The sequence below is a fragment of the Chiloscyllium punctatum genome, chromosome 32, assembly GCF_047496795.1.
Source record: "Chiloscyllium punctatum isolate Juve2018m chromosome 32, sChiPun1.3, whole genome shotgun sequence".
Lineage (NCBI taxonomy): Eukaryota > Metazoa > Chordata > Chondrichthyes > Orectolobiformes > Hemiscylliidae > Chiloscyllium > Chiloscyllium punctatum.
This window is the reverse complement of record NC_092770.1, coordinates 43,751,052-43,774,177: the sequence shown is the minus strand read 5'-3', so window position 1 is coordinate 43,774,177 and position 23,126 is coordinate 43,751,052. Positions and strand designations below refer to the sequence as shown.

The 23,126-nt window shown below is 41.4% G+C and overlaps 1 protein-coding gene across 1 annotated transcript in view; it reads left to right on the top strand.

Annotated features, from left to right (window-relative positions):
- Positions 1–23,126, top strand: part of agk (acylglycerol kinase) — a 46,564-nt gene that overhangs the window by 17,492 nt on the left and 5,946 nt on the right. The window contains exons 6-14 of the mRNA XM_072552217.1: positions 157–189; positions 612–706; positions 2,197–2,266; positions 4,863–4,942; positions 6,763–6,820; positions 10,611–10,758; positions 16,988–17,085; positions 21,445–21,515; positions 22,708–22,792. Of these exons, the coding sequence (XP_072408318.1) occupies positions 157–189; positions 612–706; positions 2,197–2,266; positions 4,863–4,942; positions 6,763–6,820; positions 10,611–10,758; positions 16,988–17,085; positions 21,445–21,515; positions 22,708–22,792 (738 nt within the window). The remainder of the gene's footprint in view (positions 1–156; positions 190–611; positions 707–2,196; positions 2,267–4,862; positions 4,943–6,762; positions 6,821–10,610; positions 10,759–16,987; positions 17,086–21,444; positions 21,516–22,707; positions 22,793–23,126) is intronic.

The following is a 23,126-nucleotide window of genomic DNA, read 5'->3' as shown; positions in this document are numbered from 1 at the left end:
CGTGCCAATATTGAACTCTTGCACGTGTTACATCAACTGACATTATACTGAATTTTATTAAGTAACCTGAAATCTGTTGGAGGGCAACAAAGACTTTGCTGTAGAGGTACTGATGCTGTGGCTGGTGCTTTCACCATTTTCTCTTTAAACATTTAGGTAATAACTGGACTTCTTCGTCGAGAGGATGAGGTAAGCATTTAATATCATGGTTCATTATTAAGACTCACTGTATACTGGTACAAATACATAGAATAAGAATTATAATTCTTGGCTTGAGTGTTTTGCTCTTGAGCCAAGGCTAGTGTAAAAGCAGGGAAGACAGTCACAATTCCAAAGAGAACCAATTTGTAGAAAGTATCTGTTTTTAAAACTACTTACTCACATCTTTTTAAACATAGAGACATTTTAATATTTTAGCTGTTGAGATGATGAGCCTGATTAAAAGGTCATTTTCCATTTTCAGGAGTGCAGTATTGGATTTGAGGAGATAAAATAATTAGTCAGCAATAATCTTTCTCATTTGACCACTGATCGCTTAAAAAAACACTCACTGTTTCGAGTTTTATGGAGAGAAAAATACGTTTATATATTTGCTGTGTTTCTATTCTTAGGCTGTCTTTAGCAGGATCCCCATAGGATTTATTCCATTGGGAAAGATGAACTCCTTGAGCCAGTCACTGTATTCTACCAACAAAGAACAGGCCAGGTAAAATACAACTAAAGTTTTGAGTTACTGTAACAAGGAAATACGGATTATGGGGCATGGTTAGATTGTAAGAAGCTAATACATTCTTAGCTTTGTGTCCAGTTGTGTGTAAAGTGATTGTGAATCAGCTTTCCTCTTGGTTTCCTGTGGGCAGCATTCCATTTTGTTCCTGGTCACTAATGTTAGAATTATTAACGTTTTGCTAAATGTTAATACTGTGTTTTATTATGTTTAATGGAAAAGGGGAGAGATGATGTCCACCTTTACAATTTCACATTTTCAGCAAGTGAAATCAGGATATGTCGCATTCTTCTGTTACCCTCATTCCACTTAGCCAGCTGAGGATTGCAAGTTGATATAGGTCTTTCCGCTATAACGCGACAGTTGTATTTCTCCTTAACCTCGCGCTATAGCAAATTGTGCTAGGGAAAACTGCTCTAGAACATCACACTGTAGATGATTGCTAATAAAAAAAATCGCTGTACACATTCAGTACAAAGTTTGCATTATACAAAGTCCGCAATTTGTCAATCATACTATAGCCAATTTGTGCTGATGAAATGTGCGTTATAGCAGAACTACCTGTGTGTAGAAAGTCCATTTGACTGTACTGCAGGTAATTCATAAAATAATCACTTCCTTCTAATTATCCCTCTTCTCATGAAGACATGGGCTTATGATTTGAATTCATGGATACCACCGTTTCTCCAGTTTCTCATCATATGTGAGCTAGATACCTTTTGAAAACTGACCAAGATGTGAGCAGTATTATTTTTACCTGAGGCCCACACCACTATCAGGGATTCGGTAGCAATCTGAAGGTGGTACTTGTGGTTAATTTATTTTCTTTTGTCATCTCCCTTTCTACTCCCTTAGCCACAAAAGCCAATTACAGACCATTCCCATCATCCAGCTGGCTAAGTACAATTAAGAGTTTAAATCTGGTTCATTTTTTGTGCTGCTGACAACCTTGGCTTGATGATGAAGTTGTCTTCTTTCACCAACTGTTGGGAAAGATCAGCTCGCTGCATGTCTCAGCAGGTGGTCTAGTGGAGAGTGACAGACCAGGGAGCAACTTTACCAGGTCTCATTTTTTAAAATTTTCCAATGATTGCTGCAGTGACAAACATCCTCGGGCCAAGTGACCTCCTTCTGCACTGTAATAATTCTATGATTCTTGACTCATGTGGCATTGTTTCAACCTGATGGTGTAGCAAGCAAATACTCCATCAGAGAACTTCACAACTATTTATATCTTCAGCCTTTTGGGCAAGTCCTTTTGTATTTTGTGATGTTTAAAATTGCCTTTTAATTGATGCAGTGAGCTCCAGCCTTCTCTGTAGATACCTTTTGAAAACTGACTAAGATGTGAGCAGTATTATTTTTACCTGAGGCCCACACCACTATCAGGGGTTCGGTAGCAATCTGAAGGTGGTACTTGTGGTTAATTTATTTTCTTTTGTCACATTTTTCACTGCTCTTTGTTGCAGGCACATTTTAAATGCCACACTTGCTATCGTGAAAGGAGAGACCATTCCCTTGGATGTACTGGAAATAAAGGTAAAAATATTTCCCAGTAATTCTCATACTTCTGTAAACTTACAGAATAAGTTCCAATAGCTATTATTACTCAGGAATTTATCTCTCTGTTTAAGAAAATTAAATAAAAATGCACTAACAGGTCTCTTCTGACATTGTGAATGGGTAAACCAGGATCTGGGGTAGTAGTTACTGTTATCTTGCTTCAAGTGTTGCTATCTTACAGTAAACTTAGTGAACAAATCTAATGTGACTGCTTTGAAGTAAAAATATTATAGAGCTTATTGCAAGATGAAAATACAAGGGATACAGAAATAATTCCAATATTTTTTATTCACCATTTTTCATAATGTATAATTAACTGTTCTTCCTTCCTCAAAATCTCTAATTTTCGTTACCAGTTCTTTGCATTTTAATGTTTTTCTTCTACCTTTCATGATGGATTTCAGGTACATTGTGTTTAATATACAATTCCTGCATCCTGAAGTTGACATTTTTCACTTTATTACGCACAAGGTTAAACCATTTCTTTTTCTCTATCTTTCCTTGATGATTTGTGTTTGTCAAATAATATTTCTCCCACTGTCTTTACTTATCCACATGCCAAGTGGTCCAAGCCTTACTGACTGATTAGTTCTATTGACAGAGTCTGTAGTTGGCAAAGTGGCACCAAATAGACATTTCCTGTGGTCCCAACACAAATGTGGGTGGAATATCATGCTGTGGTGTGGTTAATAAAGTTCCATAGGTGTGGTTACAATCTCAACTTCTTATTTGTTTGCTCATAAAACAAGAATTAGGAGACATAATTTCAAAAGAAGGGAAAGCGGATTTAGGACTAAGTTGAGGAAAAACTTTTTCACACAGAGGGTTGTGAATCTGTGGAATTCCCTGCCCAGTAAAGCAGTTGAGGCTACCTTGTTGAATGTTTATTTGTTTTTAAGACAAAGATAGATTTTTGAATAATCAAGGAATTAAGAGCTATGGTGAGCAAGTGGGTAAGTGGTGCTGAATCCACAAGAAGATCAGTCAAGATCTTATTGAATGGCGGAGCAGGCTTGATGGGCCTGACGGCCTACTCCTCCTATTTTTTACATTCTTATGTTCACAGTACTCCTCTACAACAAATCTTGCAGCTTTGCTCATTCTTCTCTCTCCAGCCTTCTCTCCTTCCTTTTCAATCTTCTTCGCTCTATTCCTCCCCATCTTCTAATTACCCCTTAATTTAATTTACCTTCCCTTCTCCCCACACTCATTTCTTCTTCTCTCCCTTTCCCCACTCTCCCCCTTTTCCCTCCAACCCCTCACTTTTCCCCCTTCCCCTTACTTCACTGCCACCCTGCACTTTCATAGAACTTCATCGAATCTTTGTGGAAACAAGCCATTTAGCCCAACAAATCCATACCAACCCTCTGAAGACTAACCCATCCAGACCTATTCCCTTTGGAGCAGCATGGTGGCTCAGTGGTTAGCACTGCTGCCTCACAGCGCCAGAGAACCGGGTTCGATTCCCACCTCAGGCAAATGTCTGTGGAGTTTGCACATTCACCCTGTGTCTGTGTGGGTTTGCTCTCAGCGCTCTAGTTTCCTCCCACAATCCAAAGATGTGCAGATCAGGTGAATTGGCCATGCTAAATTGCCTGTGGTGTTAGGTGTGCTCGTCAGGGGTAATTATAGGGTCTGGGTGGGTTACTCTTCAGAGGGTCGCTGTGGACTTGTTGGGCCGAAGGGCCTGTTTCCACACTGGAGGTAATCTAATCTACCCTATATTTACCCCTGACCAATGCATCTAAATTACACATCCCTGAACACTATAGGCAATTTAGCACAGCCAGTTCACCTAACCTGCACATCTTTAGACTGTGGGAGGAAACTGGAACACCCGAAGGAAACTCACACAAACACTGGGAGAATATACAAACTCCACACAGACAGTCCCCCAAGGCTAGAATTGAACCTGGGTCCCTGGTGCTAACTACTGAGCCACCGTGCTGCCCCATTTGCCATCAGCTTTCCTCCCTCTGCACCCTTGTCTCCCCCTTTCGACATCCTCCTCTCCCTAGCACTCTTTCTTCCATCTCTATCCTCCCTTTCCTCTCACTCATCTCCCCTTCACTCTCCTCATGCATTCTCTTCAAACCCTCTCTCCCTCTTTCCTCTTTACCCTCCTCTCTCCCCTCTCCCTCCCCTCTTCCTGTCTACCCTCTCTCCCCTCTCTCTTTATGCCGTCACTCTCCTCTGCTCTCCACCCTTCTCGCTTTCTCCCTGTGTTGGCTTTCTCCTCCCTAACAATCACCTTACAGAAAGCTTGGATGACTCATACAAATTAAAGTTAGAAGATAAGTTTAAACATGTTGACAGGCATGATGGAAGCACATCTTAGAAAGTATGTATTGCCAGAAGTGCAAATTATATTAACAATGCTTCCATAATAAACTATCAAAGCCCTCTTTCATTGTTGCAACTTTTAACATGACAATATAGAGAGCACAATAGTTTTACAGATGAGCAGCCACCGTCCTGAATGTTTGGGAGCATTTAGTTTTGTTTTGAGGGACTTTTTTGCAGAGCTGAGCAATTCAGGTTCTGAAGCTAATTTTTCCGGTTGTATTTTCAGGGTGATAAAGACCGTCCAGTGTTTGCAGTGTCTGGGCTGCGATGGGGAGCTTACAGGGATGCATCTGTAAAACTCAGCAAGTAAGAGAAAGCTGTAAGAGGTGCATGAAAAAGCACAATGGAAAATACAAGATTTGTCAGCATATCAAAAAACCAAAGAAGTATGGATACTGGAAATCAGAAACAAAAACCGAAATTGCTGTGAAAACTCAGCAGGTCTACCAGGTCCTTACTCCAACTCTGACACACCAGGCCTTGTCACCCAATGGGTTGCTACCACAACCAACCCATTGTCGGCTACTGCCAGTCCCAGTTAGCAGCTATTGATTCCCCAAGGCTGACCCTTTTCCCCCCTCCTGTTGTCTGTCTAGCTGTTGTTCTCGCTGTCCGTCTGCTCCTTCTCCACCTTTTTGTTTGCTCCTGCCCCTTCCCACAATCCAAAGTATATATACCACAATCCAAAGCAAGTATATATACCAATGTTTTGCTAGCTACAATCAGTTCTAAAGAAGGGTCACTGGACGTGAAACATTACCTATGCTTGCTCTCCACAGGTGCTGCCAGACCTATTGAGTTTTCCCAGAAATTTGTTTTTGTTTCACAGCATATACTATTACCTTATAGCTAAGTTAGTTTTTTTTTCAGATTTAGATTAGATTCCCTACAGTGTGGAAACAGGCCATTTGGCCCAACAAGTCTACACCGACCCTCTGAAGAGTAACCAACCCTGATCCATTCTCTTAACCTATATTTACCCCTGACTAATGCACCTAACACTACGGGCAATTTAGCATGATCAGTTCACCTGACCTGCACATCTTTGGATTGTGGGAGGAAGTTGCAAACTGCACAGGCAGTCGCCCGAGGTGGGAGTCAAACTCAGGTTCCTGGTGCTGTGAGGCAGCAGTGCTAACCACTGAGCCACTGTGCTGCAGCTCATTCTCAGGTCATTGACAAGGTGTCTGACAGACATCTGACAAATTAACCTCTTGGCTCATTAATGTTATATTTAATGGGAGAAGTTCTTCAGTTTAAAACAAAAGATATTATCCTATATTAAAGCATCTTTGTTGTAACGACTACAATTGATGACTGATTTATTCTGGTGCTGACATCTTTAATACCTTTACCTTATGTTTTTTTTAACACCATGATAAAATAAGTTTGTATTAATTTAAAAAACTTCCAGACACTCGTGGCAAGTTAAATTAGCTTAAGTGTGATTATATATATTTCTCTCAACAATGATTTCTTATCCCTGCCAGAAGGGCGAGGTCCAACTGGAAGAGAACCAATTCCACATATGAGTGGTGCAAGTATGTGAATATTATGTGCAAGTGGCTCATTCTCAGGTCATTGACAAGGTGTCTGGCAGATGTCTGACAAATTAACCTCTTGGCTCAGCAATGTTATATTTCATGGAAGATGAAAAAAAACAAAACTTAGGAGCAAGAGTAAATCATTGGGCCTCTTGAGCCCACTGAGCCATTCAGTAAGATCATGGCTGATCCAATAGTGACTTTAGTTCCAGTTTCCTGCATGCCCTGTCACCCCCCTGAATTTTACTTTGCTTGTCTATCAAAAGTCCGTCTAAACTCACCTTTGATTCGATTTAATAATGTAGCCCCACTGCTTGGTGGGGAAGAGTTCTAAAGAGCAGTGACCCTATGAGCGACGAAATTCCAATTTGTCTGTTCAGTAGGAGATGCCTTACTTTGGAATCGTGCATGTAGTTAGACCATAAGATGTAGGAACATACAGCGAACTTTTCTAGAGATGACATATAATACATGTTTCTTTTCTTTCTTTAATACTTCCACGCTTTATGAAAGCCACATTTCTGTTGTTCGGCCTAGTATTTCATGTGTTGACAGTACTGCTTAAATTTTATCATTCTACAGGTATTGGTATCTTGGTCCCCTCAAAGACAAGGCATGTCATCTATTTAGTATATTTAAGGTAAGTGCTTGTTTTTAATGCAGAGATTTTGTTTGAGTTTTGCCATTGTTTGAACTTTGATATTATTGGGAGGGAACAAACTTGAGAGACCTCATTCAAATTTTACAAACTGAGCAACACTGCGCAGGAGTACTGCTTTCTTTTACAAGAGGCTGGTCAGTAGCCTTGTCTCCTAACTTACAGCCTAGATCAAAACAACTAGGTGGCGTGGTGGCTCAGCATTGCTGCCTCACAGTGCCAGGGACCTGCGTTCGATTCTACTCTTGTGCAACTGTCTGAGTGGAGTTGTATATTCTCCCTGTGTCTGTATGGTTTCCTCCCATTGTCCAAAGATGTGGAGGTTAGGTAGACCGGCCACATTAAATTGCCCATAGTGTCCAGGGATGTGTAGCCCAGGTAGATTAGAGTCATAGAGATGTACAGCATGGGTAATCCAAGATGGAGGATGGGAAAAATTTCTGGTTGTAAGAGCTGCTCCTTTTTTTTGAGGTATTTTAGATGTTGGAGGTGATTTCCTCGAATTCCAGGAGCAGCAATTACTGTTTTATATGCTGTTGCATTGTTTTGGAACTTTGGAAAAAAAAAGTCAAAACAACAGGAATTTAAAAGGGAGAAGTGCAGACACAGGAAGCACATGGTGAGGACAGTGCAGGAGTGAGAGAGAGAGAAAAAAAACCTGCACAGTTACCACCTTTGCTGTTTGAATTCATGTATTGCTGGACATCGGAGTGCATCTGGGAAAATTAACAAACAGTGAAATTCACAACTAATCTTGGAGGAACTGTTGGACGAAGTTCACAGCACAGAATAAGATAAGTTAGTTGTTGTTTTAAGTCTGTCCAAGAGAAAGGCTGCAGTAGTGGGTACAGTGGATTCTTTCTTGATTATATGTCTTTGGAGATAAGTCTCTTGATTAAACTTAAAATATAAGCCATAGCTATTAATTTAATCTGGGGTAGTGTTTGTAGAGGAATAAGACGGTGTTATTTTCTGGGTCTGTAGATTGTGAAGGAGCAAAAATGGCCTTTGCAGTGATGTGTACTTCTTGTCAGATGTGGGAGTTTAAAGAGAGTTTAAGGGTTACTGCGGATTATATCTGCCATAAATGCTGTTGGATGTGAATCTTATCAGATCGAGTGGATCGGTTGGAGAGACAAATAGAAGCGATGAGGAATTTGCAACAGCAACAGTATGTGATGGATGGCAGATATAGGAAGGGGGGAAAGTCTCAGATACAGTCACATAGATGGGTTAACTCCAGGAAGGGTGAGAGAGGTAGGCAGCTAGAGCAGGAGTCTTTTGTGGATATACCCATTTTAATGCGGAGACCCAGGGACATAGTGAGAAAAGAGATCAATCTGAGACGGCTACAGCTGAGAACAAGTGAGTCAAACAGTCAGGGCAGGCAGGGACAAGGTATGACTAATAAATTAAACTGCATTTATTTCAATGCAAGGGGCCTAATAGGGAAGGCAGATGAACTCAGGGCATGGTTAGGAACATGGGGACTGGGATATCATAGCAATTACAGAAACATGGCTCAGGGACTGGCAGCTGAATGTTCCAGGATACAAATGCTACAGGAAGGATAGAAAGGGAGGCAAGAGAGGAGGGGGAGTGGCATTTTTGATAAGGGATAGCATTACAGCTGTGCTAAGGGAGAATATTCCCGGAAATATATCCAGGGAAGTTGTTTGGGTGGAACTGAGAAATAAGAAAGGGATGATCACCTTATTGGGATTGTATTATAGACCCCCCCCAACCCCCAAATAGTCAGAGGAAAATTGAGAAACAAACTTGTAAGGAGATCTCAGCTATCTGTAAGAATAATAGGGTGGTTATGGTAGGGGATTTTAACTTTCCAAACATCGACTGGCACTGCCATAGTGTTAAAGGTTTAGATGGAGAGGAATTTCTTAAGTGTGTACAAGACAATTTTCTGATTCAGTATGCGGATGTACTTACTAGAGAAGGTGCAAAACTTGACCTACTTTTAGGAAATAAGGCAGGGCAGGTGACTGAGGTGTCACTGGGGGAGCACTTTGGGGCCAGCGACCATAATTCTATTTGTTTTAAAATCGTGATGGAAAAGGATAGACCAGATCTAAAAGTTGAAGTTCTAAATTGGAGAAAGGCCAATTTTGACGGTATTAGACAAGAACTTTCAAAAGCTGATTGGAGGCAGATGTTCACAGGTAAAGAGAAGGCTGGAAAATGGGAAGCCTTCAGAAATGAGATAACGAGAATCCGCAGAAAGTATATTCCTGTCAGGGTGAAAGGGAAGGTTGGTAGGTATAGGGAATGCTGGATGACTAAAGAAATTGAGGGTTTGGTTAAGAAAAAGAAGGAAGCATATGTCAGGTACAGACAGGATAGATCAAGTGAATCCTTAGAAGAGTATAAAGGAAGTAGAAGTATACTTAAGAGGGAAATCAGGAGGGCAAAATGGGGACATGAGATAGCTTTGGCAAATAGAATTAAGGAGAATCCAAAGGGATTTTACAAATACATTAAGGACAAAACCCTGGCAACATCTTTGTAAAGCTTTTCTGAATCCTTTCAAGTTTCACAACATCCTTCTGATTGGAGGGAGACCAGAATTGCACACAATATTTCAAAAATGGCCTAACCAATGTCCTGTACAGCCGCAACATGACCTCCAAATCCTATATTCAATGCTGTGACCAATAAAGGCAAGCATACCAAATAAATTCTTCACTATCCTATCTACCTGTGACTCCACTTTCAAAGTACTATGAACCTGCACTCCAAGGTTTCTTTGTTCAGCAACACCTTAGCATTAAGTGTATAAGTCATGCCCTGATTTGCCTTTCTAAGATACAGCACCTCACATTTATCTAAATTAAACTCCATCTGCCACTCCTCAGCCCAATGGCTCATCTGATCAAGATCCCGTTGTACTCTGAGGTAACCTTCTTCGCTGTCCACTACACCTCCAATTTTGGTGTCATCTGTAAATTTACTGGTCATGGGAAATGCATGGATTGGGTAGGGGGTGGGTATGGGTGGGATGCTCTTCAGAGAGTTGATGTGACTCGATGGGTTGAATGGCCTGCTTCCAAACTGTAGGGAATCTATGATTCTGTGAACTGGTTCAACCTTTATTCTCTTGATTGTTGATGCTGCATTAACTGAAATGAGTGGAGTTTTAACCCTGGATGGGACAGATAGATGTACATTCGTTTTGGCTTACCTTGCCTGAATTTGACTGATCAAAAACAGAACAGCTAAAAAACACACCAGTACAGAAAAAGAAAGTAAATCTAATTGTATGGAGAGAGTTTAGAAATATAAATTAAAATTACAGCACTTGCATACAACTTCCCCTCTGACACTTGTTGTATGTTTTTACTGAAGCCTCCTCTTGGTACTCTGTGTTCTTCCATCTCTTAAAGTTTTTCATGTTTCCCACTTACTTTGCTCCGCTGATGGTGTTCATGCTTTCAGCTGTCTCAAACATAAGCTCAGGAATTCCACATCTGAGTCTTTTTGCTTTTTATCTTCTTCTACGATGCTGTTTTAAAATTGCCTTGTTGCCCAAGCATTTGGTCACCAGTCCTGTTGTCTCTAACTTTGACTCATTGTCAATTTCTATCTGAGCAAACGCTGCACTGAAGCACTTTGGGACAATTTACTATCTTAAAGCTGCTATATAAATTCAAGTTGTTGTTTTCATGTAATTGTATTTGAAAGTTTGGTTCAAGTTTCTTGAGACAACAGTGTGAAAATGGCTTCGAAATTGAGCCATATTTCTCTGTTCATTTTTTAGGAATGGCCACAGACTCGTCAGACCTCAATTGCATACCTCGGCCCCACAGAGAGACCACCAGAGCAACCAGAAGAGAAATTACCGAGGCCCAGTCTATGGCAACGCATATTAAGGAGACTGGAATCATACTGGGCCACTCCTAAAGAGGGTGAGATGCTCAAATGTTCCAAATCTTATTGCTCCTCAGAAGATTATAATAAGATATTGAAAATGTGTTGCTGGAAAAGCGCAGCAGGTCAGGCAGCATCCAAGGAACAGGAGAATCGACGTTTCGGGCATAAGCCCTTCTTCAGCCCTTTCCTGAAGAAGGGCTTATGCCCAAAACGTCGATTCTCCTGTTCCTTGGATGCTGCTTGACCTGCTGTGCTTTTCCAGCAACACATTTTCAGCTCTGATCTGCAGTCCTCACTTTCTCCTATAATAAGAATTTGTCAACTTACCATATAGACATAAGAATGAATTTGCAATAAATTGTATGTTTTTCGAGTGGAACTGTAAATATTGTGATTCCATGCATTGAGGAGAAGCACATTTCTCAATCTTTTCTTTTTGCCTCTCACTTTGATTTACACCCTCTAGCACGAGAAATGAGAATCCATAATCTGTAGCTATACTGTCACCATACATTGCTTGGCAGGTCACAATGTGTAATATAAGATTTTAGAATCCATTATTAAGGATGAAATTGTGGCTTACTTGGAAATCCCTGGTAAAATAGAGGTCATGCCTGACAAATATATTCTTTTGAGGAGTTAATGAACAAGGCGAGTCAGTGGATCTAAACTATTTGGATTTCCAGAAAGCCTTTGATATTTCTGTTGTGTCTCCTGAATTACCTCCAGAAACTCCTACCATTGCAGTTCCTCTGTCCTCCCTGCTAGGCTCCCCTTCCTATCCACTGTGGATAGCTCCTCCCTGTGTCTTTGTAGTTACCTTTAGACAATAGGTGCAGGAGTAGGCCATTCTGCCCTTCGAGCCAGCACCACCATTCATTATGATCATGGCTAATCATCCTCAATCCTGTTCCTGCCTTATCCCCATAACCCTTGATTCCACTATCCTTAAGAGCTCTATCCAACTCTTTCTTGAAAGTATCCAGAGACTTGGCCTCCACAGCCTTCTGGGACAGACCATTCCACACACCCACCACTCTCTGGGTGAAGACGTTTCTCCTCAACTCTGTTCTAAGTGGCCTACCCCTTATTTTTAAACTGTGTCCTCTGGTTCGGGACTCACCCATCAGCAGAAACATGCTTCCTGCCTCAAGGGTGTCCAATCCTTTACTTATACATCTCAATCAGATCCCCTCTCAACCTTCTAAACTCAAGCATATACAAGCCCAGTCGCTACAATCTTTCGGCGTAAGATAGTCCCGCCATTCCGGGAATTGACCTCGTGAACCTACGCTGCACTCCCTCAATAGCCAGACTGTTTTTCCTCCAATTTGGAAACCAAAACTGCGCACAATATTCCAGATGCGGTCTCACCAGGGCCCTGTACAGCTGTAGAAGGACCTCTCTGCTTCTATACTCAATTCCTCTTGTTATGAAGGCCAGCATTAGTGGGCGGCACGGTGGCACAGTTGTTAGCACTGCTGCCTCACAGCGCCGGAGACCCGGGTTCAATTCCCGCCTCAGGCGACTGACTGTGTGGAGTTTGCACGTTCTCCCCGTGTCTGCGTGGGTTTCCTCCAGGTGCTCCGGTTTCCTCCCACAGTCCAAAGATGTGCAGGTTAGGTGAATTGGCCATGCTAAATTGCCCGTAGTGTTAGGTAAGGGGTAGATGTAGATGTAGATGTAGGGGTATGGGTGGGTACGCTTCGGCGGGGCGGTGTGGACTTGTTGGGCCGAAGGGCCTGTTTCCACACTGTAAGTAATCTAATCTAATCTAATCTAAAAAGCATGCTATTAGCTTTCTTTGCTGCCTGCTGTACCTGCATGTTTGCTTTCATTGACTGATGTACAAGAACACCTAGATCTCATTTTACTGCCCCTTTACCTAACTTGACTCCATTTAGGTAGTAATCTGCCTTCCTGTTCTTGCCACCAAAGTGGATGACCACACACTTATCCACATTAAACTGCATCTACCATGCATCTGTCCACTCACCTAGCCTGTCCATGTCTCCCTGTAATCTCATAACATCCTCCTCACGTTTCACCCTACCACCCAGCTTTGTGTCATCAGCAAATTTGCTAATATTACTTTTAATACCTTCATCTATATCATTAATGTGCATTGTAAAAAGCTGTGGTCCCAGCACTGATTCCTGTGGCATACCACTGGTCATCACCTGCCATTCCGAAAAGGAGCCATTTATCACTACTCTTTGTTTCCTGTCAGCCAACCAATTTTCAATCCATGTCAGTATTTTGCCCCTAATACCATGTGCCCTGATTTTGCTCACTAACCTCCTATGTGGGACTTTATCAAAGGCTTTCTGTAGTGGATGGGTATACTACATCCACTGGATCTCCCTTGTCCATCTTCAGTTACATCCTCAAAAAATTTCAGAAGATTAGTCAAGCATGATTTCCCCTTCATAAATCCATGCTGACTCTGACCTATCCTGTTACTGCTATCCAGATGTGTCATAACTTCGTCCTTTATAATTGACTCCAGCATTTTTCCCACCACTGAGGTCAGACTAACTGGTCTATAATTCTCTGTTTTCTCTCCACCTCCTTTCTTAAAAAGTGGGACAACATTATCCGCCCTCCAATCCGGAGGAACTGATCCTGAATCAATAGAACATTGGAAAATGATCACCAATGCATCCACGATTTCTAGAGCCACCTCCTTCAGTACCCTGGGATGCAGACCATCAGGTCCCGGGGACTTATCAGCCTTCAGACCTAACAGTCTCTCCAACACCATTTCCTGCCTAATATAAATTCCCTTCAGTTCAGGTCCTGTCACATCTGGGAGATTGCTCGTGTCTTCCCCAGTGAAGACAGATCTAAAGTACCAATTCAACTCTTCTGCCATTTCTTTGTTCCCCGTAATAAATTCACCCATTTCTGTCTTCAAGGGCTCAATTTTAGTCTTAACCATTTTTTTTCTTTTCACATATCTAAAAAAGCCTTCACTATCCTCCTTTATATTTTTGGCCAGTTTACCTTCGTACCTTATTTTTTCTTTGCGTATTTCCTTTTTAGTTATCCTCTGTTGTTCTTTAAAAGCTTCCCAGTCTTCCGATTTCCCACTCATCTTTGCTATGTTTACTTTTTCCCTTTTGTCTTTAGATGGTCCTTAACTTCCCTCGTCAGCCACGGCCACGCCTGCCTCCCCTTAGGATCTTCCTTTTTGGAGTGAACTGATCCTGCATCTTCTGCATTATACCCAGAAATACCTGCCATTCTTGTTCCACTGCCATCCCTGCTAGGGTATTGCACCATTGAACTTTGGCCAGCTCCTCCCTCATAGCTCCATAATTCCCCTTATTCAACTGAAATATTGTCACTTCCAATTCTACTCTCTCCCTTTCAAACTGCAGATTAAAGTTTATTGTCTTGTGGTCACTACCTCCTAATGGCTCCTTTACTTCAAGGTCCCTGATCAAATCCGGTTTGTTGCACAACACCAGATCCAGAATTGCCTTCTCCCTGGTAGGCTCCAGCACAAGCTGTTCTAAGAATCCATCTCGGAGGCACTCCACAAACTCCCTTTCTTGGGGTCCAGTACATCCTGATTCTCCCAGTCTACCTGCATGTTGAAATCCCCCATAACAACTGTAGTAATATCTTTGCGACAGGCCAATTGCAGCTCCTTATTCAACTTACACACTACATCCAGGCTACTGTTTGGGAGCCTATAGATAACTCCCATTAGGGTCTTTCTACCCTTAGAATTTCTCAGCTCTCTCCATACTGACTCTACATCCCCTGATTCTAGGTGCCCCCTGTGCAAGGGACTGAATATCATTCCTTACCAACAGGGCCACCCCACCCCCTCTGCCATATTCATTTCCCAGGCCCTGTCCACTTGAAGCTATGTCTCAGTTATCCCCACAACATCGTAACTGCCAATTTCCAAGTGAGCCTCAAGCTCATCCATCTTATTCCTAGTGCATTCATATATAATATTTTTAATTTGTTACTCCCCTCACCTTTCCTATCAATCCCTATTTCACTTGACCTTACAGCATGATCCTTTTTTGAGTTTTCTACTCCACTGATTCCGTTGTCTTTCTTGACTTCTCTTGTTCTAGCTTTCCCTTTAACTTCCTTCTTAAACTTCCAGTCCCTCCTTTCCCCTCCCCACCCACCCCCCCCCCCCTCCCCCCCTCAGCTATTTAGTTTAAACATACCTGTGTTGCAGTGGCAAACCTGTCTGCCAGAATGCTGGTCCCCCACCTATTAAGGTGCAACCCATCCCTCTTGTATAATTTATCCTTACCGCTAAACATACCCCAGTGATCCAAGAATTTAAATCCTTGCTTCCTGCACCAGTTCCCCAACCACACATTCAGGTCCATTATCTCCCTGTTCCTGTCCTCTCCAGCCTGAGGAACTGGAAGCAAACCAGAGATAACCACCCTGGATGTCCTGCTTTTCAGCCTTCTTACAAGTTCTCCGAAGTCCAGCTGTAGAATGTCCCTCCTCTTCTTCCCGATGTCATTTGTGCCAACATGCACCATCACGTCTGGCTCTTCATCTTCGCCCTTGAGGATTTCCTGCACTCTGTCTGCGATGTCCTTAATCCTGACACCAGGAAGGCAACATACCATCCTCAAATCCAGCCTGTTGCCGCAGAAACTCCTTTCAGTCCCTCTCACTATGGCGTTCCCTATTACCATGGCTCTGTGTGATGTCTGACTCCCGGCTCTGCCTCCATGCCAATATCTGATTGGCAGACCTAACCGCCTTGCGGACTGGCAATGACGTCTGTCTCTACGGTTTGCAAGAGATTCAACCTGTTCCTGACAGGTACTTCTCCCGGGGTCTCTTGCACTTGTCTCATCTCTGCCTTCCTCATCGTCTTCTCTCTTCTACTCTCTTCTGGTATGTTCGTTGTAATAACCTCATCGAAGGTCCTGTCCAGAAAGATCTCGTTCTCTCGGATGAGCCTGAGGTCATCTAGTTCTTTCTTCAGCTGTATTTTTGTTAATCTGATTCCAGCTTCTCCCTCTCAATGCAGGGTGAAATCTGTCGTATTATGGTCACTGCCCTCTAGGGATCCTTCACCTCAACTCCTTAATCAAGTCTTCCTCATTACAAATCACCAAATTCAGAATTGCCTATTCCCTAATGGGCTCTGGCCCAAGCTGTTCCAAAAAAAACCATCTTGTAGACATTCCACGAATTTATTTTCTTGAGATCTGCTACCAACCTGATTTTCCTAGTCCATCTGCACATTGAAGTTCCCACGATCATTGTCAGTGTTTTTCTTATAAGCCTTTTCTATCTTCTGATTTATTTTGTACCTCACATCCTGACGACTGCTTGACAGCCTGTACATAACTCACTGAATTAAATATCAGTCTGTAGCTCATTCTGAGTATTTGCTATTCAATATGTAAACACCCTGAACTATTTGACTTAGTTTCAAGAGTCAAATACTCCAGGGTATAGCGTGTGTTAACAAGGAGATCTCATGGCACATGGCTCTGCCTCTGAGCCAAAAACTCCAGGTTTGAGTCCTACCCTTGGATTTGGTGATTAAGGAGCATGTGTTCATAACATAGGCAGCGGTTAAGTAACAATCAATAAATTCTTCCAATATAAGCCAAAGATATACTTTAAGAGCCTGTGTGGTTCCTGATCAGCCAAGTGATGAAAAGAAAACTGGAAGCTTCAACCCTCACCACCTGTAACTTTAGACCCGTAACATGAATGTAAATGTTTTTTGCCATGTAAATCTGACCCTCTGAGGACTCTACCGCATTGGCGGCAGCAGCAGAGAGAAAGAGTCATACAGCATGGAAACACACCCTTTGGTCCAATCAGTCCATGCTGAACATAATCCCAAACTAAACTAATCCCACCTGCCTGTGCAAGCTCCAATTTAGATCCTACTTTTCTATTAAGATATGGGCCAAAATGCCCGTGCCTATGCTGTACAATTCTATATCTCCCAAATTAGGAAATAAAAATCAGTGTTTATGTTGTGGAAACTCAGTGATGGACACTAATGACCAGCAACATGGAAAGGTCACAAAACTAAATTCATGCTGTCTGACTTTATTACTCCATCATCTTCCTTTTTCCTTCTCATCTGTGCTATGCCATGCAGGACGGGAGTGTAGCATATTCCCTGGGTTCAGAAAATGTCAACTCAGACAAAATGGAAGAGAATGAAATAATACTGCCTGTAAGTAATTTGTCTTTGAAAAATGGTGCTCAGGGTTTTCATTGAAATTCCTAAACTGACTACAGTGATGCTGATGCCAATGCAGCCGAAGCACTGGGAGGAAGTACAGAAAACAGCAGTGGAAGTAACCATCAGCACACTCAACAAGCAGACAGACCTTAAGGTGAGAGTGTTGTTATGAGGCAATTGACCTAAAAGAGTTAACATTCAAGATTTGGAACAACTCCACCTACTTATATATGCATGGGAGGAATTAGTCTATTCTAAGTAGTTGTTCAAGTTTGTTACTGGTTGTTTGTCAGTTCTATGGTCTAATGCCATGTAGCATAAACCTAGTTGTATAGCGTTAATGTATTTAATTAGTCTTAGGCTAATGAAACTATTAATAAACTACCCTTACTCACGTATGTGCCTCTTCTGCTAGAGATTTATTGGTAATTCATCCTTCCTTACATAGTGCTGGTAAGGCACGTAGGCGAGTATCAGAAAGATGATTTGTTGCAGCAAATCTACCCAACAAACCTCATAAGACATTGTACCAGCTGTGACATCTCTTACAGATGTGAGTAGTTATTGTCAGTACCTATTGCCAGGAACTGACTATGATGGCAGACTTGATTTAGTCCTATTTTACTGTAATTTATCAAAAAGATTATTTTCATATTTGGAAACTTGGCTGTATAATCGTAGAGATTATAAGCTTGTGGGGAGAAAACTGTTATACAAATTAATGGTGTGTACGAAGTTACTTGCTCATGATTTGACTTATCTGGGATATTGGTTGCAGCAAGGTGTTCTTATAAAGTTGGGAAATCCTAAGATGACACTCTGCTTCCATCACCACCTCTTGCAGCATGTTCCAGGCACTCATTATCCTTTGTGAGAAAAACATGCCCTGCACATCTCTTTTAAACCCCACCCCTCCTCCACCTGCACTGAACCTGTGTCCCCTAGTAATTAACCCCTCCACCCTGGTCATGCTTGACAAATCTGTTAGAATTCTTGAGGTAATGAGTAGGTTAGACCAAAGATAGCCAATCTATTTGGACTTCCAGAAGACCTTTGATAAGGTGCTGCACAGCAGACTGCTGAGTAAGATAAGTGCCCATGATGTTAGAGGCCAAGGACTAGCATGGATAGAAGGTTGGCTGCCTGGCAGAAGATAGAGTGGGGATAAAAGGGTCCTTCTCAGGATGGAAGCCAATGATTAGCGGTATTCCATAAGGGTCGGTGTTGGGACCACAACTTTTCGCTTTATACATTAATGATCTGGATGAAGGAACTGGGGGCATTCTAGTAAGTTTGCAGATGACACAAAGTTGGTGGAGATGCAGATATATTGAGGAGGCAGAGAGACTGCAGAAGAATTTGGACAGGTTAGGAGAGTGAGCAAAGAAGTGGCAGATAAAATACAATATGGGAAAATGTGAGGTCATGTACTTTGGTAGGAAGAATAGAGACATGGACTATTTTCTAACTGGGGAGAAAATTCAGAAGTCTGAAGTGCAAAGGGACTTGGGAGTCCTAGTCTAGGTTTCTCTTAAGGTAAACTGGCAGGTTGAGTCAGTATTTAGGGAAGGCAAATACAATGTTGTCATTCATTTCAAGAGGACTAGAATATAAAAGCAGGGATGTACTTCTGAGGCCTCGTAAGGCTCTGGTCAGACCACATTTATAGTACTGTGAGCAATTTTGGGCTAATACCTCAGGAATGATGAATTGGCCCTGGAGCAGGTCCAGAAGAGGTTCATGAGAATGGTCCCAGGAATGAAAGGCTTAACATATGAGGAACATTTGAGGACTCTAGGACTATACTCAGTGGAGTGTGGAAGGAAGAGAGGGGGCATCTGATTAAAACTTTCAGAATACTGAATGACCATTAGGAAAATGTTTCCATTGGTAGGAAAGACTAGGACCGAAGGCACAGCCTTAGAGCAAAGGGAAGATCTTTTAGAATGGAGATAAGGAGAAACTTCTTTAGCCAGAGAGTAGTGAATCTGTGGAATTCATTGCCACGGAAGGCTGTGGAGGCCTGGTCATTTAGAACAGATTGCCAAGGGATCAAAAGTTACAGAGAGAAAGTAGTAAAATGGGGTTGAAAAATCTATCAGCCATGATTGAATGGCAGAGCAGACTCAATGAGCCAAATGGCTTAATTTCTGGTCCTATGTCTTAGGGGAAAAAACCTCATTCCTTCCACTCTATCCATGCCATTCACATCTTTTAAACTTCTATCAGGTCACCCCTCAAACCTCCTGTGTTCCAGTGAAAACAAACCCAGTCTATCAAACCTATCCAGTGTAAAATCCCCCATACCAGGCAACATCCTGGTAAACTTTTTCTGTATCCTCTCCAAAATATCCAAATCCTTCTGGTAGTGTGGTGAACTGTATGCAATATTCCAAGTGTGGCATGACTAAAGTTCTATAAAGCTGCAGCATAATTTATAATCAGCCTATCCTTATACTCCATACCCCTTCCAATATATCCTGAATTCAATGATTCCTGAAGAAGGGCTCATGCCTGAAACGTCGATTCTCCTGTTCCTTGGATGCTGCTTGACCTGCTGCGCTTTTCCAGCAACACATTTTTAACCCTTCCAATATAGGCAAGCATGTCATAGGCCTTTTTTATTACCCTTTCTAACTGTGCTGCCACCTTCAGTGATCTGTGGACCTGCATGTCCAGATCTCTCTGCATATCAATACTCCTAAGGGTTCTGTCATTCACTGTATAATTTCCACCTCTACTTGACATTCCAAAATGCATTACTTCAGATTTGTCTGGATTAAACTTGATCTTCCATTTTTTGGCCCATGAAATCTTTGTTTCATCTGCAAACTTAATAATTAGACCAGCTATGTTTTCATCCAAATCATTTATGGAGATCACAAACAGCAGAGGTCCCAGCACTGATCCCTGTGGAACATCCTAGTTGCGGCCCTCCATTCCGAAAAGCAGCCTCCCACCGCTACCCTGTGTCTCCTATATCTAAGACAGTTCTGATTTCATCTTGCCAACTCACCCCGATACCATGTGACTTCATCTTTTGTACCAGTCTACTGTGAAGGACCTTGTCAAAGACTTCACTGAAATTGATGTAGACAACATCAACTGATTTTCCTTTATCAACCATCTTTGTTACTTTTCAAAAAAATCAATTGAGTTAGTGAGGCATGATCTGCCCCACACAAAACCATGCTGTTCATCGCTAATCAGACCACTTGCTTCTAAATACTTTTGATCTTGTCCTTGAGGATCTCTTCCAATAATTTTCCTATCACAGACATAAGGCTCACAGGCCTGTCATTTCTTGGATTATTCCTGTTACCCTTTTTAAACAATGGGACAACATTAGCTATTCTTAGTCCTTTGGGCCTCACCTGTGGCCATAGAGGATTCAAAGATGTCTGTCAATGTCCAGCAATTTGTTCTCTTGCCTCCCTCAATATTCAAGACCTGGGAACTTATTTATTTTAATACTTCTTAAGACGCACAGCATCTCTTTCTTTTTAATAACAGCTTGGCTTAGAAATTTGACACTCCTTTCCCTGAGATCATCCTCCACCAATTCCTTCACTTTGATGAATATTGATATAGAGTATTTGCTTAAGACTTCACTTACCTCTTCTGGCTATGTACATGCATTCCCTCCTTTGTCCTTGTGTGCGCCAACGCTTTCCCTGGTTACCCTCTTGCTTTTTATATGTGTATAAAAAGCGTTGGGATCCTCCTTAACTCTGTTTGCTAATGACTTTTCATGACCCCCTTTAGCCCTTCTAATTCTTTGCTTAAGTTATTTCTACTTTCCTTATATACTTCAAGGATTTTGTCAGTTCCCATTCTTCTAGGTCTTACATTGCTTCCTTTTCCTTTGTGACCAAGGTCATAACATCCCTGGTCATCCAAAGTTCATGTAACTTGCCATACTTATTCCTTATTCTCATAGGAACATGCCATTCCTGAACTCTTAACTGCCATTTGAAATACTCCCACACGTCCAATGTGGATTTACCCTCAAACAGCCACTTCCAAACAACACTCTGCAGTTCCTGCGTAATATTGTTGTAAGTTCGCTTTCCCCTAATTTAACACCACCCAAAGACTGCCGTTATCCCTATCTATGAGTAACTTATGGTCTTATGGTCACCACTCCTGAAATGCTACCCCACTGAAACTTCAATTGCCTAGTAAAGAGTTGTTGGTCCATTGAATTTTACCCTCAAATGATGCTGCTACCTAATCATATGGAATAGGCAATTTACATCTGTTTTACTTTTACTTCCTGTGGATCCAGACGTATTTCATGTGAAATGGGAATGGAGGAAATCATGCAAAGGCCGTGATCTCAGCTCTCTACTAGCTGTAGTACTACCAGTCTCATTTCCTAGCTTTGTGTTCAAGTAATATTCGTCTTAGCCTTATCATATATTTAATTGACAAAAATATTCAGACAAATTTTGAATAAGCAATTCAGTAGGGCAAGGGAGATCCTGCTAAATGTTTCTTTGCTTTTCTACAGCGTACTGAAGATGCCATGAACATTTGTATAGAACCAGATACTATTAGCAAGCGGCAGTTTGTAGCTACGGCGTAAGTATCGTTGTCCCTCGTTTACTTATTAAATAACTTGCTGATGCAGAGCTCAGATTTTGGAAGGTCAGGTATCAGAAACATTCCCTTGCCATTGTTGATAGCAACTCCAAGTTTACGCTAAAACAAACAGTAATAATTAAAGCTTTTCAGTAAATGATATTCATTATTTTAAAAAGTACTTGCCCCTTCCCAGTTTTAATTACAGAGCCTTGTGATTTTTTTTCTGCACTGATGGATACGGGGGTGAACTCAGACCTGAAATTTCATGTATAAATATTAAGCAATAACCTGGCTTCCGATTCGTTTGCAAAACTCAGTGTGGAGAATGTGTGGTAATATGTATCAGTGGCAAATCACTGCTACATCAATTTTTTGAGAATTTCACATCAGTATTTGGTGGGCATTTTCCCATAACACAGGGGCATAGGAGCTGAGATACTTGAGAGCTAACAATGTAAGTAAATCACCCTCCATTTCTCACCTCATCCTGAACAATGTTATCAACTCGTTCACTCCACTGCATGAAAGAATAAATGTAGCATTAGATGAAAAGTAGAAAGGAGCAACTACTTATATGTTTTCCATTTAAGCAGTGGTTCCTGTTTAATTAAATAGAACCCATCATCTGGACATAATTAAATAATTTAAACAAACAGCCAGGACAGAATGAAACAGAGTGCAATGGAAATCCGAGATATTGATAGAAATATAAAATAGGGTTCAATTCGCATCTGAATTTGCATCATCCTTTACCATACTGAAAACAAAGTGTCAAGAGTTTAAAATTTAAAGAAGTTGTGCATTATTTTGCCATATGTGAATGTGAAATTTCTTAATCCATAATTTTGTTGGAAGCAATAAATTATGTGAAGTGGACCTATAGATTTGTCAGGAACACCTAGAAAGGTGGTCTGTCATTGGTTAGAAAGAGGCAAGTAAAATCAAGCATGGTTCCAAAATAGTAAGGAAAATTAGAAAATAAACATATTTCCATCTCCTTTTGTAAAATCACAGTATTCAGTCGCATACAGTTTACCTTGTAAATCTTGTGACCTTTGGCAATGATTTTACAATGAATCAGAAACTATCCCATTTTGCTCCATTCAAGTTATAAGGTGAGAAATTGTGTAGCTGTCTATCAGTTGGTGTTTTGGCTGATTGCACACATTTCTTGCTTGACCATTAACAGGACTCGGAAATTAACAGATCCACTGATGTGTCCTGAAGGCAGCCAAGTTCTCCAAGCCAGTTTCTGTAAATTACAGCTACCCCAGGTAAGGTCTCACTTTTCGACCCATACTTTTTAACAAACGAAAAGGTATAAGGTGTGTTCTGTGTATTCACATCTTTATCTCACTTCAAGAATGTAGTGAGTATTAACCTGAACTCCCAATAGCATTAAGCCTTACTCCTCACTAGTAACAGTTTTAAGGATATGTGGAAATGGACGGGGTGGTAGAAATATAATGCCTAATGGGGGTAGAAATAGATTGCCTAACAACATCTCAGCCTCATATTCTCATGATCTTTCACATTCCATTGACCTCTCACAGGTTGAAACCTAACTGCCATTATTTCTCTCAAATTTTAGTTTACTGAAGTCTTTCC